Here is a 15,599-nt window from a genome sequence, read left to right as displayed (position 1 = left end):
GAAAAAACCTGTGGTTGACCCATGCAGCTGTTTCCAGAGCTCTGGACAAACTGCTCGTCTGATGAGGCTGCTCACAACCCTCTTATGCTGAGATCACAAGCTTTTTGTCTGTGAAAAGTAGTGTTTTCCTGCCTCAGAGGAACGCCAGAGCAGAGTCCTGGAGGACCACTGACATCTGGTGGTCACTTCACTCTAAAGAAAGCTAAGCTGTATACATATAATTTTGCTATGACTTGATCAAATTACACTTTACAGATGGTCTGACAGAAATACATGCTAGGGAAGCATTAAGTTACAGGTCTTACTCTGTGTTTATTAACTTAGTGGAATTTGATAGCTACAAGTAAATGCAGATGAACTGCAATACACAAACAACAAACTCAGTTAAAGCTGCCAGTACATTAATAGTATTGTTGGATTAAACTCACTCTAGAGATAATAAAGCTTTTCTAAATAGAGCACATTTAATTCAACAAGTTCTTGAGAACAACTGGGTCATGAAATGTAATTATATAAAAGTGTCTTTTTAACAAATAAAAAAGCGCATTTTTTCCTAGGTAAGATGCTTCTTATTACTGAAAAGGAGTAATGAGATTTAGGTCTACTTTTGCTAGACAACTAGTACAGTATTAAATAATAAGCAGGAGTATTCAATAATTTTATCCATATTGATATGTGTTAGATGGTGAGACTGCCCAGACAGAAACTGCCTCAGTTCTGTCCAGCAAACTTGAGATGATCTTCTTGACACCTAAACGCAATTGTGCAGAGACCACAGCCACCAGCACCGAACCTAAAATGTACTTAGGCCCATTAGCACTGATTCTTGATAGGCAAACACTTAAAGCTATGCTTTGTTTGTTGCAGCTGTGTACAACTTATAAACAAAACAGAGGCTTTCAAACATTCATCAGGCATACAAAAGTCTTACCAAACAGTCATGAGAATTTTCAGCCCTTTCCAAACGCTTTTTTTCCTCCAAAATGATTCAATGTCTACTTTCAGGTAAATGTACATTTCTTGTTGAAACAGGAGCTCAGTTCTAAACTAATAAAACTCACAGCATCTGTTGAGTAGTAGGAAGTAATCAAAATGTTTTTCTACACCTTTCCTCCATGCTACAAGACTGCAATTTTGCAAAAATTCAGCAGTACAAATCATCTGTCTGCAAACTGTACTGTATTTTTCACTTACCATCAGCACGATCCCTATCCATAAGTAAAGAGATTGCTAAATTAGAGCTTTACCTTCAATCTAACCAGACTGATAGATAGTGAACTATTTTTAATTACTTATACAAAAATGCATTGCTGTGCATATGTTTTCTAGTTGGCTGTGGCACGTTGTGAGCAAATATTTTATAGAGGCACATGCAATTGCTAATGTTGCCAAGAAGTGTGCAAAAAATAGCCAGTGCTCAAAGTGAAACAAGAAAGGGTACATGGGACACTCATATGGAGCTAACTGTATCAAGCCACCCCAATGAAAGCAGCAAATGTGCACTAAGATAGTTTGATTTGATTCTGCCAGAGTTTGCAGCTGAGCCCAAAAGGCTTTTGAAAGACAAGTGTCAGGTTTTTCACTCCCATTTGTATTTCAGCAAAATTCTAGTATCTGCTGTCCAGTGATGCCTCTGGAGAATTTCACTTGTGTGGTGCACAAATCACTGCTGTTCTTACCTGTTTCAGGTCTTTTCCTGTACTGCTGCATGAACATACAGTGACAAAAGTGGCTTCACAAGATTACTTTTTAACACATTCCTAAAGGCCCAACTGCAAATCAACAGACATTAATCAGTATAGAGAAACTTGCTCCCATATACAACAGGCACAATGTTACACTTAAATCTTACTCTGAGCATTTAAAGTAAGAGCTATTTTCAGTATTTTAACAATGCTGGTTTCTGCACAGTAATGCATTTCATCTACAGTGAAAAGCTGTCACATTGCTGCATATCTATTAAATAAAAGCATTTTAATTAGGTCAGCTGCTGGGTAAAGGAGACACAAACCACTTTAAGAAAGCACTGTCACAGTTATAGGCCCTTGGCTGAAAAGTCTCTTCTTTCCTTTGCCTCCCCCCAACATATATTTTTGAAAAACATGTCAGCATTGCCAACCCAATTATACAGCAGCAGGAGATGATTACTGTGTGACAATGTTCTACTTCACAGACATAATTGTTCTTCTACATTTATATTTTATTGAGGATATTTTCCTGGGGAGTAGAGATGTCCTCCAATCACCACCAGGGACAGACAGGGTCTAAAAATAATTTTGCCTGGTTCTAATCGATAGCACCATATTGGCAAATCTTTTCCGAAGACACAGGAAAGCCAGATAACCCACTCCCGCCAGCATGCTGACCAGCAGGGTGGTGCCAAGAACCCTGGGAGCCCTTTTCTTGGCCACACGGAATGCTGTTGGCAGGACAGCCGAGATTAATATATTGTTGACGTGTCCCAAAACTTTGTAAAATGCTTTTCTCTTCACGACACGTTCATAATAAGCTTCCAAGTTGGGCCGCTTTCCATTTCCCCAGTTTCTTCTTGCTAAGCCCAGAAACTTCAGGCGATGTAATGTGACAGCAAGTGATACATCTGCCAGACTGAAGAAATCACCACAGAGCCAAGGCTGATTTCCATCTTCTAAGCAGAGATAAAACGTAAAGGATTAGGAATTAATGGAATATAAGCACATTTGGTTTAGTGCTATTTCAAAGTACCATCTAATAAACAGCAAAAACACTTCAGCTAAAATATTACTTTAATCAATCAACATTTTACTAATCCCCGTCCACTCTTACCACAATATTGTAAAGCCTTAGGCTCAGCAGCCTGGCCTATATTTGTTAAGGAAAAAAGATCCACATTCCAGGTTCATAAATTAAAACCCACAGTAAACACTTACTTTCCTCAACTACTACATTTCTCAAAGATGGATTGAATTAAATAGAATTGGAAAGGAAGAAGGCAGTTTAGCTTTTACTGAAAAGCTACCACTTGTCTGAAGGATTTGTCTTCTTGCCTGTGTCACTCACCTCGATGGCATTCACTCAAGAACTAGCTCCAGCTAACTTGTTGGAGGCTTTCAAGTCAAAAAGGAATGGATCAGATGACTGACTTGCACCAAATGTATCAGCTCAGTGAGATGACGGAGTTTGTCTACTCGTCACTCTTTTGTGTCTCTCAGACCCCAAACCATGGGGGTTTTACACTGAGATGTTTGAGAAATGACAAATATTCACATAGCTCACCACTAGTCAGGAGCACAGGTGGAGACCCCAGGTACCCTCTCCAGTCAAAGGAAAGAGGTGAATCTTCCTGGGATGGCTCAGAGCAGGCACTGCCAGGCAGCATCACACTTCGTTGTCAGTGATCGGAACCATCACCTGAAAGGGCTGACGTGTACTGACTATACCAAGAGCTTTTGAAACCCAGGATATGAAACTTGATAGCCAGCACAGCTATCACAGCTGCCAGCATAAGTACTCTGCTCTAGCCTAGATCTTGAATAGGGAGAACTATGCTGTTCCCTTCTCATTTGTAACTTTTGTAGCTTGTCCCACACAGCAGGCATGCAAAAACACTGGGATGAACACTTAGCAGCACCTCTCTGGAAATGGAGAAATTTTGCAATTTCCTTTCCAATCCATTTGCCACCAGAGAAAAGCTACAGCTTGGCACAAAGCTGGTACCAGTCCATTTTGACTGTTTACGCAGGTGTGAAAGAAAGGCCTCTGTAGAAAAGGAGCATATCCTAGGCTGCTGAAAGGATACCTGGGAACTCATCCAGTGCATTAAATAAGGTGATGGAAAAGAAGAAAGAACCTATCCTGTGTGAAAGAAAGATGCCTGCAGTGGCAGCAGCAGTAGCTGAGGGATTCAAGCAGTTGCAAGAGAAGCAGGAGCTCTGAGTTGGACCAGGACCTGGAGCAGTACAGATCACAGGCAATAGCCCTATGTTTCACAAAATCCTGTGATCCCAGCAGTTTTCATAAGCTTATCAATACTGTATCAGTTGACTCCTTGGAAAGGCTACTTAGCAGAGAAAGGACAGGGGTTGCTGGAATTGATGGCAGATGTAGTTTGCTGAACAAAATCCTTCCATCCTGTATGAGCGAAAATATTTTCTTTGATTCTTTCACTGTTGAGTCAGTAGAAAATTTAATCTAGATTTTCAACTGCTGGTTCAAACCTACAGTTACGATAGTAACCGGTACTTATTACAACAGCTATTTATAGAGCTAAATGTAAAAAGTTATTGATTTGAGCAGATGCAGTTGATATTGACTGATGCTTCATGCAGTTCCCAGAGAAGTCAGGGGAAGGACTTCTATTAGCACCACTGGGACTTGAACCACGCTGTGAATAAGCAGAAGGCTAATCCCATTTTAACAAAGTTTAGGATGCTGACAAGGTTAAGTGTCTGTGGGTATAGATCAGGGGGAAGGTCAGCATTGCAGATGTCCACAGAGGACTGTGTTACAGACCTGCTAGCCACCATGAAGAGGCAGATGATGTATTCTACAAGAGGCGGGCAGAAGTCTCTCAGTTTCCAGCCCTTGTACCTGTGGGGGACTTCAGCCCGCCAGATGCCTGCTAAAAATACAACACAGTGGAGAGGAGGCAGTCTAGGAGGCTCCTGGAGTGTGTGGAAGAGAACATCTCTCAACTGGAAAAGGACTCGTGGGTGATGTGGTGCTCAGTGGCTGTCTTGGGCATAGCAACCATGAAATGATGGAGTTTTCAGTTGAAAGTGGATCCTTACTTGGATGAAGTAAGGAGAGGCACCAGCAGAACTGCCACCTTGGACCTTTGCCAGGCAGACTGTGGACTGCTTAGGAGACTGATTGGCAGAGTGCCGTGGCAGTCAGTTCTGAAGGGCAAAGTAGTACAGGAAGGATGGGCAAGCTTTAAGGAGGAATTCTTAAAGGTCCCCATATACTGTCAGGGAAAAAGACCGGCCTGGTTAAACAGGGAACTTAGGCTGGAACTCAGAGTAAAAAAGACTGTGTCTCACCTCCGGAAGGAGGGGGGTAACTACAAGGATGTCATGAGGTTATGCAGGAGAAGATTAGAAAGAAAGCCAAACTGGAACTTAATTTGGGCACTGCAGTTAAAGACAACAAAAACAGTTTCTGTAAATATATTGGCAGCCAAAGGAGGGCTAAGGAGTCTCCATCCTTTGCTGGATGCAAGGGGAAACATAGTGTCAGGGGATGAGGTAAAGGCTGAAGTACTAAATGCCTTCTTTGCCTCTATCTTTAATACCAAGACCCAAGGTCCTCAGGATATCCAGCTCCCAGAGCTGGAAGGTGGTCATGAGGAGCTGAGTGATGACCCTATAATCTGGGAGGAAATGGTTAATGACCTGTTATGCCAGTTAGACACCCACAAGTCTATGGGTCAAGATGGGATGTGCCCAAGAGTAAGAAGGGAGCTGTCAAAAGTTTGCCAGTCATTTCAATCATTTACCAGCAGTCCTTGTTAACCAGAGAAGTCCCTGTTTCCTGGAAATCAGCAAATGTAATACCCATCTACAAGAAGGGTCAGAAGGAGGATCCAGGAAACTACAGACCTGCCATCCTGACCTCCTCATCCATCCTTTCCCTGACTGGGAAAGGTCATGGAGCAGACCATCCTGAGTGTCACTACATGGCATGTGCAGGACAACCAGGGAAACAGGCCCAGCTAGCATGAGTTTACAAAAGGCAGGTCTTGTTTGGGCAACCTGACCCCCTTCCATGACCAGTGACCTGCTTAATGGATGAGGGAAAGGCTGTGGATATTGTCTATCTAGACATCTGAAAGCCTTTGACCTGTCTCCCAGAGCATTCTCCTGGAGAAATGGATTGGACGGGTACACTCTTCATTGAGTGAAAAACTGGCTGGATGTCCAGGCCCAGGGAGTGGTGGTGAATGGAGTTACATTCCATTTGGCAGCTGGTCACTAGTGGGGTTCCCCAGGGCTCAGTATTTGGGCCAGTCCTTTCTAACAGGATGAGAGGAAATGGCTTTAAGTTGTGCCAGAAGAGGTTCAGATTAGATACTAGAAATGTTTTTCACTGAAAGAGTGGTGAGGCACTGGAATAAGTTGCCCAGGGCAGTGGACAGTGGGATATGGTTTAGGGGTGATATGATGGTGCTGGGTTGACAGTCAGACTAGATGATCTTAAAAGTCTCTTTCAACCTTGATGATTCTGTGATTCTGTGAAAAATTTGACTTTCATTTGGGTGGAGGCAGGTAAACAGGACTGCTTTCCAAGAGGGTGAGGGAAGGGGGTTGCCTAATGATTATCCAGATTGTTTATCCTGCATATACCACAAATATCAGCATAATGTCTGCACAAGATTATAATAAACCTGTGTTAAACATTAAGGTTGTGATCATTATAGTGAACTGAGGCCTATACCTGTAACATCAACATTCTGTAGTTAATTTTTTTCTGATTTTGTTGATAAAATATTAAAAAATTGTTCAGCTGATTATACTCATTTTGCTGAAAATGTGATCAAGCACTCTCATGAGATAGTGAGAACTCACTGACAGGAACAGTAAAGTAAGCGAGTACTTAAAACAGTATTGATCCCTTCTGTGATGTATAGATCAATATATACTGGAAGTATCAAATCTGACACATTAAAAATTGTTTTATAATGGTGCTGTCAACAAGTTTACTCAGTATCCTCAAACAGAAATATTAACAGGATTTAGCAAGAATAATTACTCACCTGGTGTTTCCTCATTTCGCCGCTGCAATTCAGTCTCTACCTGATCCAAAACTTTTTCCAGTTCATCCAGTATTTTCTTTAGGTATTTTATATTATCATGATCCAGCAGTTTAGACTAAATAGACATACAGGTTAGTGTTTTAATCATCATACAGAGTTTCTACTTTTATCAGAGAAGCTTATACTTAGGATACTACAGTGTTTATTCATAAAATGGTATTTTCTCCACATAGTCAGCTAGATACTACATGGATACTGGCGACAATTCAGAAAACAGAAGAAAAACTTTAGAGATGCCAGATATTAAGGTTTGCCTCCCCCTGCAGGGTGCTCAACAGCCCAACACCAGCACTGATATGTACTCACCTTAGAAGTCCGTGGACCAGTCCAGTACTTCAGCACACACTTGAAGTGTGTAGCTGATCTGAGGACATGCCTTGAAGGGTTAAACCACTGCATGACATTACTGGTAATGACAGGTGAAACAAATGTTTATATTGCGACCAAAACATCTAACACTAACAAGCCCTTAATAAAGGGGCCAATACCATGGGGTTTCCTACCTTAAGGCGCTTCTGTTTTGCTATATAGGCATCTTGGAGGTCCGGGTTTTCTTCCGCAAGTTTCTTCAATTCTGATTCTGTGTTACTTATTTGGCCTGATGAAAAAAAAAAAAACCAAAAACCAAGGCAAACAAAAAAAGGAATGACAAATATTAAATATCCAAACATACTCATAATGCAATCCACAGGAACTGATCAATTGCCTGCATAAAATTACCATACCAAAGAAATGGGAAGTACTACTTCAATACACCATCTGTACCAAGTTAGGATTTAAATACATCACATTTTGGAAAACTTAACTGCTTTTTAAATTGACCCACCACATCTTCAGCTCATCAGTTTGCAATATTAAAGTGCTGGTAGGCCCACATTGAGATTTTTTGAAGGTCACCATAGGTCACATGCATAATTTTACAGCAAAAGCCTAAATGCCACTGAATATGGAACCAAGGTGTTTTCATTTAGCTAAAATGTGAAGCCAGAGTCTGTGATCCTTTTGGAAATGTTCATTAAGAACTATGTGGATGTGCTAGAAAAATATTCATTACATGATTTAAAGAAGGAATTATGTGAAAAGTTGAAGTTAATTCTACTGATTTCTATTACATGGGTATAGCCTTTTCCTTAAAATGGGGCTTTGCTAGAAAATACCACACTTACAGACCTAGAATACAAAAAGATAGTGATTAATAAATCTTCTTCTAAAAATAAGTATTTCTAATAATAAACCAAGAACAAAATAATTATAGAGCATGAATCACCTCTCACTTGTACTTGATAATAAAGTTTAGCTACAATTAAGTCTTAAAAATTAAACTGATAAAATTCTTTCTAGAGAATAATGAACTCACTGTTTTATGTATTCATTTCAACATGACTGTGAAAGCCATCCTTTAATATAGTGTATGAAGAAATTGAAGGATGTACTCATACAACTAAAATCTTACATATGCAATTAATTACTTACTTGGATTTGGTATGCATAAATACAACTGGCTCATGCCTTATTATATCTAGCACTCTGAAAAAACCCCAGTGTTTCAAGCTGAAAACTAAACCATCCAGGAGATGTTTGAACATGCAAAGGAATTGTTAAGAAACATCTACAGGCTTTCCAAAAAAATGCTTCAAATCAAAAAATGTAGGCTACGCTTTAAGCATAAAAAGATAAGAAAACTAAGATGAGCTCTACATGTTAGCTCTACCAGTATGAACATGTGCAAACTGAGAACAATTTATACCAACTAGAAGCTAGAGGGGAAGAATACATACACCAAGAAAGCAGAAGACAATGTTGTAAAGTGAACTGTAACAAAAGCACTGATTATTAACATGTGAAAAAGAAAAACTATCCACAATGCCTATGATAAAGCACAATCGTTCAATAAGCAGTTAGCATTCACATGTGGGAAAAAAACCAAAACCACCAAACCAGACAATGCACTGATGTAAGAGAATAATTCATGTTCTTGGACAAGGGGAAGTGGCTTCAAGCTGAAGGAGGTAGATTTAGATTAGATATGAAGAAGAAATTCTTTCCTGTGAGGGTGGTAAGGCACTGGAACAGATTGCCCAGAGAAGTTGTGGACTCCCTATCCCTGGAAGTGTCCAAGGCCAGGCTGGATGGAAACAGCCTGATCTAGTGGAAGATGTCCCTGCCTACAGCAGAGACATTGGAACTGGATGGTCTTTAAGGCCCCTTCCAACCTAGGCCATTCTATGATTCTATGACTTTATGATCCTATGATTCTAACATCACTCATGCAACTACATGGAAAATTAACTGCCTGCCTTCACTTCTGACACCATAACAAAATGGCCAGTAAGAGAACTGACTTGCCAAAAATTTTAAGGAGGAGGATAAGACATTTTTTTGGAAATAGGATTTCTCAAACTAATACATACCCCTTTTATGATATCATGGACTTACTACTAGTATAGTTGTATTATATTTCAGAGACTCTGCAGTATTTGACTTTGTTCTACCGAGCATTCTAAAACATCAGACAAAAAAAATCAACAGTATATAAACCATTGACATTGACAAAAAGTTCAGAGATCTCAGAATGTAACTGTAAACAGGAAATCATTATCCAGCCGTGCTGTCAGGAGTTGATCCTTGTCCTAGAACTACTTAGTTCTTTTGTGATACATAAAAGGAAACATAAAGGCATTAATTAAAAGTTTGCCATGATACAAAAATTATCTCCACAGATACCTCAAAAATAACACTTCCTCTTTCCCATTTTCAAATCAAAACAGAATACACAATCAATAAAAAGTATATGAACAAATCATCAAGGACTGCAACTAAAATTCATCAACTGTGCTCAATATTTTGTGTTTAAGGTGGACTTAAGAAAGGAGATGAATGTAATGCAGCAACCTACTAAGTTATAGACATTCAGAGCTACACCAGTACATACTACGGATTCTGCTGGTAGCATAGGCTGGAATCATGGAGTCCACTGTTAACTCGGGGTGCAGGATGCAGCCATGTGTGTAGGCATCCATAGGCAAGGAGTCTAAAAGCTCTCTATAGTGCTGCACCCTTGGATAATACATGCTCCCCTCTTCTGGCATTAATCTTGGTACTCCCTCTGCAAAATAAAGTTAAAAACAAAGTTAGGAAAAGAAGAATCATCTAATTGACCAAAGTTGATTCAGTTATGTCCAGCTGGGACAGGTGACACAGCCACAGTTAAGAAAGCTTCACTGTTCCCCAGCATAACTCAACAGTGTTATTGCAGCTCAGAGAAATGTATAGTTCATTTTAAAATGTCTTAATAATTCCAATTCCTATGCAGCAAACCACATAAACACATATTTAAGGGGCTTTCAAATCAGAAAACCAGACTCAGCTCTGTTACGTACATCTAGGAATCGGTGACCATGACATACAGCCCTATAATGCTCTCACAGTTGGGCACACCCAAAATTCCAGGATATTGTTATGGCTGAAACATTACTACCGCTGCAATGATGTAAAAATTATAGTACAGGAATCCTGCTCAAAGCATGACTGGAAGTATTCCTACACATCACTGAGTTTTACCCTACCCTCAACCTACCTGGGCCCTGACTCCTTTTTTGATTAAAAGGCAGCACAAATTATGTTCACTATACACTGATGTTTTTTTCATGCCTTAGAAATCGCAGCACTAAATCCCTGAAATACAAAATGCTGCCATCTTCACACCTCTACAAAATACAGCTTTGCATTTCCTTCAAAAACTGAGACAGGGTGTTTTTGTTTGTTTTGGGTTTGTTGGGGGGCAGTGTTGTTGTTTTGGGTTTTTTTGGTTTGGTTTTCATCAGAACAGGCACAAAGAACTTCAAAAGCCTGCACACAATCACTTTAAAGGTTTCCCTTCCTGCTCTTTTACCTCTTCACTCCATTTTAGCTCCAAAAATAATTTGCTCATTCTACTTCCCTTGTTCCACTGAAGATTATACTGGAATTAAGCATGTTTCTTCTTATCTCACAGAGAATATGGACCTGCTCGAGAAAGGCAGTTGTGCAGCTCTGTTCAGTATGCTATTTTTCATGGCAGTGTCACACCAGGGCTAGTGCAACTCAGTGCTGCTGCCATTCCTGGCCTCTCCATCCTTCATGAAGGGCTAAGGAGGAGAGTGGTAGGTTTTACTTATAAAGGCTTACTCATGAAGGTGCTGGAAAGCCTTCAGTTCAGTTTACAGGAACATGTTTTCAACCCACACTGCTAATTATTAGGAGAGCCCATTTACTTGTGAGGCCATAAACATCTTCTGCCCCACATGAAGAGTCCTGAAGCGACAGAGCTGCTCCCAGCATTGCTGCAGCTAAGGGGTGAGGGGAAGAACCACATTTGAAATGCCTGTGGGATTACCATCTACGAACGTCGCTTCAAGGTAATCAATAATCTGCGTTGCCTCACAAATTATGTTTTCTCCATGGATCAGGACGGGTACTTCTCCAGAGGAACTCAAGCGCATGAACCACGGCTCGTTGTGCTCGCTCAGCGGCAGGTTCACATCGTGCTCCTCGCACTTCAGCGCCTTCTCGGCTATTGCCAACCGCACCTGGAACGGCACGGCCCGGGTCACCCGGGCAGCATCCCCGCACGGCCGGGCCCGGCCGCTCTCCCGCCCCGCCTCGGCGCACCCACGGCCGCTCCCCTCCACCCCCCATCCCTCCACCCCCCATCCTTCCATCCTCCATCCCTCCATCCCCCATCCCTCCATCCCTCCATCCCCCATCCCTCCATCCCTCCCGCCCGATCCCGCCGCGGGCGCGCTGGGGCTGTGGGCACGGCGGGAGGCGGCGATCCGGGGCCCGCAGGCCGCCGCCCCGCGTCCCCGCCCACCCCTCACCTTCTGCGAGGAGAAGGACTGCGTCCAGTGGTACAGCACCAGCGGCGCCATGCCCGGCTCGGCCCGGCTCGGCCCGCGGCGCCGGGCGGGGCAGGAGGCAGCGCGGGCCAGGAGCAGCGGCCGTGCCCGCCCCGCGCCGATCCGCGCTTGGAAATTAACCGAAGGGAATGCCCGGGGTATTGGGGGGACACCCCCGTCTGCCCTCCACCCTCACTGCTCGGAGGACAGCCCTTCTGAAGGGGAAACCGCCTGCAAAGCCGTCTGCAGCATCCCCTAAGGAAGCGCAGGAAGATGGATGCGCAAGTAGGGAAGGTCACATGGCAGGATTTTCCCTTTTATATTTGTTTTTGTTTTTTTGGTTTTTTGTTTTTTTTTTGAACCAGTGCTTCCCGTATGAATTTCAGGCACAACGGCAACATGCGCTTGGGACAGAAGAAAAAAAAAAAACTACCATAAGTCATCCTGAATTGGACCCTGTGGGCATAGATCCTCTAGTGCAAAATGAGTCATAGCAAGAAGGAACAAAGCTTTCGAGTAACTTCTTTTGCCTCCAGATGAGTTCTTTCAATCTCAAGAGAGAATGTTTCTTTACTTTTTTATTCTAGACAAAATTAGAAAATTGAACAGTTTTGCAGGGCTTTTTTCATTCTCCCTGTGTGAAGCAAGGTCCTTTCTGAAAAGCATTTGATAACAATCAGTGGCTTACATCATCAGGAAATGCCTCCTCTGTATCTTACACTGGAGATGGTTTAGAAGATGCAATTGCTGATAGTACATTAGACTCTATCAGCAGCAGCAGGAAGATTTTAGCAAAGTGAAAAAACACATAGAGATTACAGAGTCCAGAATATTGTTCTCTTCATTCTGACTGCTCAGTTCCCAATAAGGGCGACTGCTTCAGGTAAGCCTGATAACTCAGACCCATGTGCCATTTCTGTATAACAGATAAACCCCACTATTAGTATCTTAAAGACCTGAACCTAGTATGTTGAGAGCTTTATCCCAATAATATTTAAGGGTAATTTTGACTAATGTTAAGCAAGGGAATGGATTTAAGTCACTGAGACAAGGTAATGGACAAATCTTATAAATAAAAAGGAAAGAAACAAAAAGCCAGCTTCCAGCCCTGTACTGGTCATGGGAGTGGGCACAAGGGCAGCCCCATGCCTTCCTCAGAGACTACTCCCCGGTAGAGTCACAAGCCAGAATAATTTCTTTATGCATGATGAGAGGCTTCTCACAAATCCCAGCTGATAGCAGTCAGTGTTACTGATGGTAAATTCCACATTTGGGGGAATTTAATTTAATTTTTATTCTTCAAAAAGTTGGAGAATGTGCTTAGAACTGACAATAACAATGCACTCGATGGCATGAGATAAATACGTTACACTGGATTTTACCTCTCTTCAAGATACATGTCTAAGGTAAGAATGCTGGAATATCCTCTCATGCACTGGGGCTTTAACCTGTGACTCACCGATATACAGAGATTCTCACGGGTCCCTGCCTAGGCTGCTGTACAGCTGTTCCTCACAGCTAGATCTTACAGTAACTCAAGGCAAAGAACTGGGAACTGGTTTTTAAATTTACATGAACTAGGCACTCTTTCAGGTTTCTGTTTTGCTTTCTTTCCTTAATTTTGCCTTTAAATCAAAATGCTGTCATTTTGTCAATTACCACATAAACCACTACTCCGTTTCTCTTGGTTCAGCTCATTAATTTAATATCACACATGGACTTCTGTATTTGAGTTCTATTTTGTTACCTGGTTTAGATGTCTAGAAAGGCAAGGAAATGTATCTATCTTATAACAAAGAAAGAAAGACCAGTAAGAACAGTATTTCCTTCTTCAGACTTGTTCAGATAAGCAGCTGCAGTCATATACAGGTGTTTCTTATTCCTAACCTAGACATCCATATTGCTATGAAATACAGGAAGAACATTGATCTGTTGGAGCGGGTCCAGAGGACGAGATGATTAGGGCGATGGAGCACCTCTCCTATAAGGAAAGGCTAGGAGAATTGGGATTGTTCACCCTGGAAAAAAGAACAGGTTACCAAATTGTGGCCTTCCAGTACCTGAAGGGAGCCTACATGAAAGACTAAGAGGGACTTTTTACAAGAACATATAGTGACAGGACAAGGGGGGATGGCTTCAAACTGAAAGAGGGTAGGTTTAGATTAGATATTAGGTAGAAATTCTTTATTGTGAGGGTGGTGAGGCACTGGAACAGGTTGCCCAGAGAAGCTGTGGACTCCTCACCCTGAGAAATGTTCGAGGCCAGGTTGGAAGTGGCTCTGAGCAATGTGGTCTAGTGTGTCCATAGCAGGAGTTATGAAAGTGGATGATCTTTAAGGCCCCTTTAAGGTCCCTTCCAACCTAGGCCATTCTATGAGTCTATGATAAATCCCGGTGTCCCTGTTTACAGTCCTGGTTCAGCCGAAAGAGGGAGCGCCTGCGGCCGGGATCCCCCCAGCCCGACAGGGCTGTTACCACGCCGGACCACACGAGGCCTCCCTTTTCCAAAATACGGTGCGTGGAACCTTCTTCCAGAGATGAAGAAACAGGGACGATTCCTTTCTCTTCAGGATGAGCACGTATCCATCCACCTGTGTTTGCCCCTCTACCTTCTCATACCCTCAGAAAAGCAAGCAAAAGGGCCAGATTGTGAAAAAACTCACCACGTCCTGGAAAACCTTGTTCCACATGCATTTACACAAGGCTTTACACAACTTAAATAAAAGTCTCCTTAAAGGCACGTTTAATGTGTAAGTGCCGTGAATAAACAAGCAGCACAAATGCAAAGTTTACTGGCATCTTGGCATCTTGTGGCTTCAAGCAGACCCCTAGCTCTGTGTGACAAATCATTTTCCTACCACACTGATGTTCTTGCCCTGTTTCTCTACATGGCCTCTCAGGCCTTTTTTAGCCTACATATGTTTACAAAAATATATGTATATAAGCATGCCCCTCTGCAAGTTTTTTTAATGCACGTATTTTCACATCATGGAAAGAAAACAACATTCACATCTAATGCTAAAAAATAAAAATCAATTTGATAAACAGTTATATAAAATGGGTCAAAGATCTGGAAATCAGTATTCTGGTAATCAATTTTCTTCTTGTTCCAGTTTGGCCAAATTTAGAGATATATCCTCTGAGAGAAGGCAGGCTACAACCACCCCTCCCCCGCCAGGTTCGGGAAAAAATAAATTTTCCTCAAGGGAAAGTGAAAGACATAAAAACTATTTATTTAACAAACACACAGGAAAAGGATAATAATGCTAAATGATAAAGCCTCCTGCTCTGCTGAGAGAAACCTGGGGGAAATTTCAGAGTCCTTCTGTAGATCTCTCTCCCCCTCCTTGGAGCTAGGACAGGGTGGTGGGCCCACCTCCAGGGCCAAGACCTCGGTGGAAAGTCCTCCCAGTGTATTCTGATGTTGAAACAGTCCAGCAGAGAGAAAAGGAAAAAAACAAAGTCCCAGGAAAACAAAAGTTCAACTCTCCAGAGGAAAAGGAGCTGGGGGAAAAAACTGCCGAAAGCTGGCTGGAAAGAAAAGCAAGCTGGGTGCTTCCCTTCCCTCTCGCTCTCCTGCCACAGCTGAAAATAAAGTCTCTATCTCTGTGTGACCTTGAACAAGCTGCAAACTGCTTTGAAAAAGTTTTGCTCAGTTATTCCTCCCTGCTCTCAGGCTCAGTTTAAAGGCATAGAAAGGCACAAGAATTAATTTCTGGGCATAGGGCAGAGATATGGGATACACATCATAAAGTCACCCCAAGACACTTCTTTACTTCACCTTTCACTCCATGATATTAACAAGAAACACCTAGGTCAGATGTGTCATTAAAGATTGATGCAAGTTAAAAAAAACCCTATTTTTTTTCTTATCAGATCAATTAATTGTCCATATTGAAACCCAAACCCAAATTTATTAGACTACAGGA

The 15,599-nt window shown here is 42.0% G+C and overlaps 1 protein-coding gene and 1 long non-coding RNA gene across 2 annotated transcripts; one reads left to right on the top strand and one right to left on the bottom strand.

The window, feature by feature from the left end:
- Positions 1-292: 292 nt before the first annotated feature.
- GDAP1 (ganglioside induced differentiation associated protein 1) lies at positions 293-11,924 on the bottom strand. Its single transcript, XM_042036094.1, has 6 exons — positions 11,653-11,924; positions 11,169-11,361; positions 9,726-9,899; positions 7,297-7,391; positions 6,734-6,848; positions 293-2,647 (listed from the first exon to the last, which is right to left on the bottom strand). The coding sequence occupies exons 1-6, from the start codon at positions 11,701-11,703 to the stop codon at positions 2,265-2,267; spliced, it is 1,011 nt and encodes a 336-aa protein (XP_041892028.1). The 5' UTR covers positions 11,704-11,924; the 3' UTR covers positions 293-2,264.
- A 122-nt stretch (positions 11,925-12,046) lies between these two features.
- On the top strand, positions 12,047-14,410 carry LOC121668355. The gene is made up of 2 exons (XR_006017350.1): positions 12,047-12,553; positions 14,081-14,410. It is a non-coding gene; the product is annotated as an uncharacterized LOC121668355 (long non-coding RNA).
- The last annotated feature ends 1,189 nt before the right edge of the window (positions 14,411-15,599 follow it).

The sequence above is a fragment of the Corvus kubaryi genome, unplaced genomic scaffold (genome assembly GCF_017639235.1).
Source record: "Corvus kubaryi isolate FWS band 111438036 unplaced genomic scaffold, C.kubaryi_AGA036_p1.0 37385, whole genome shotgun sequence".
Taxonomy (NCBI): Eukaryota; Metazoa; Chordata; class Aves; order Passeriformes; family Corvidae; genus Corvus; species Corvus kubaryi.
Note: the sequence above shows the minus strand (reverse complement) of the source record. Positions and strands in the feature narration are given on the sequence as shown.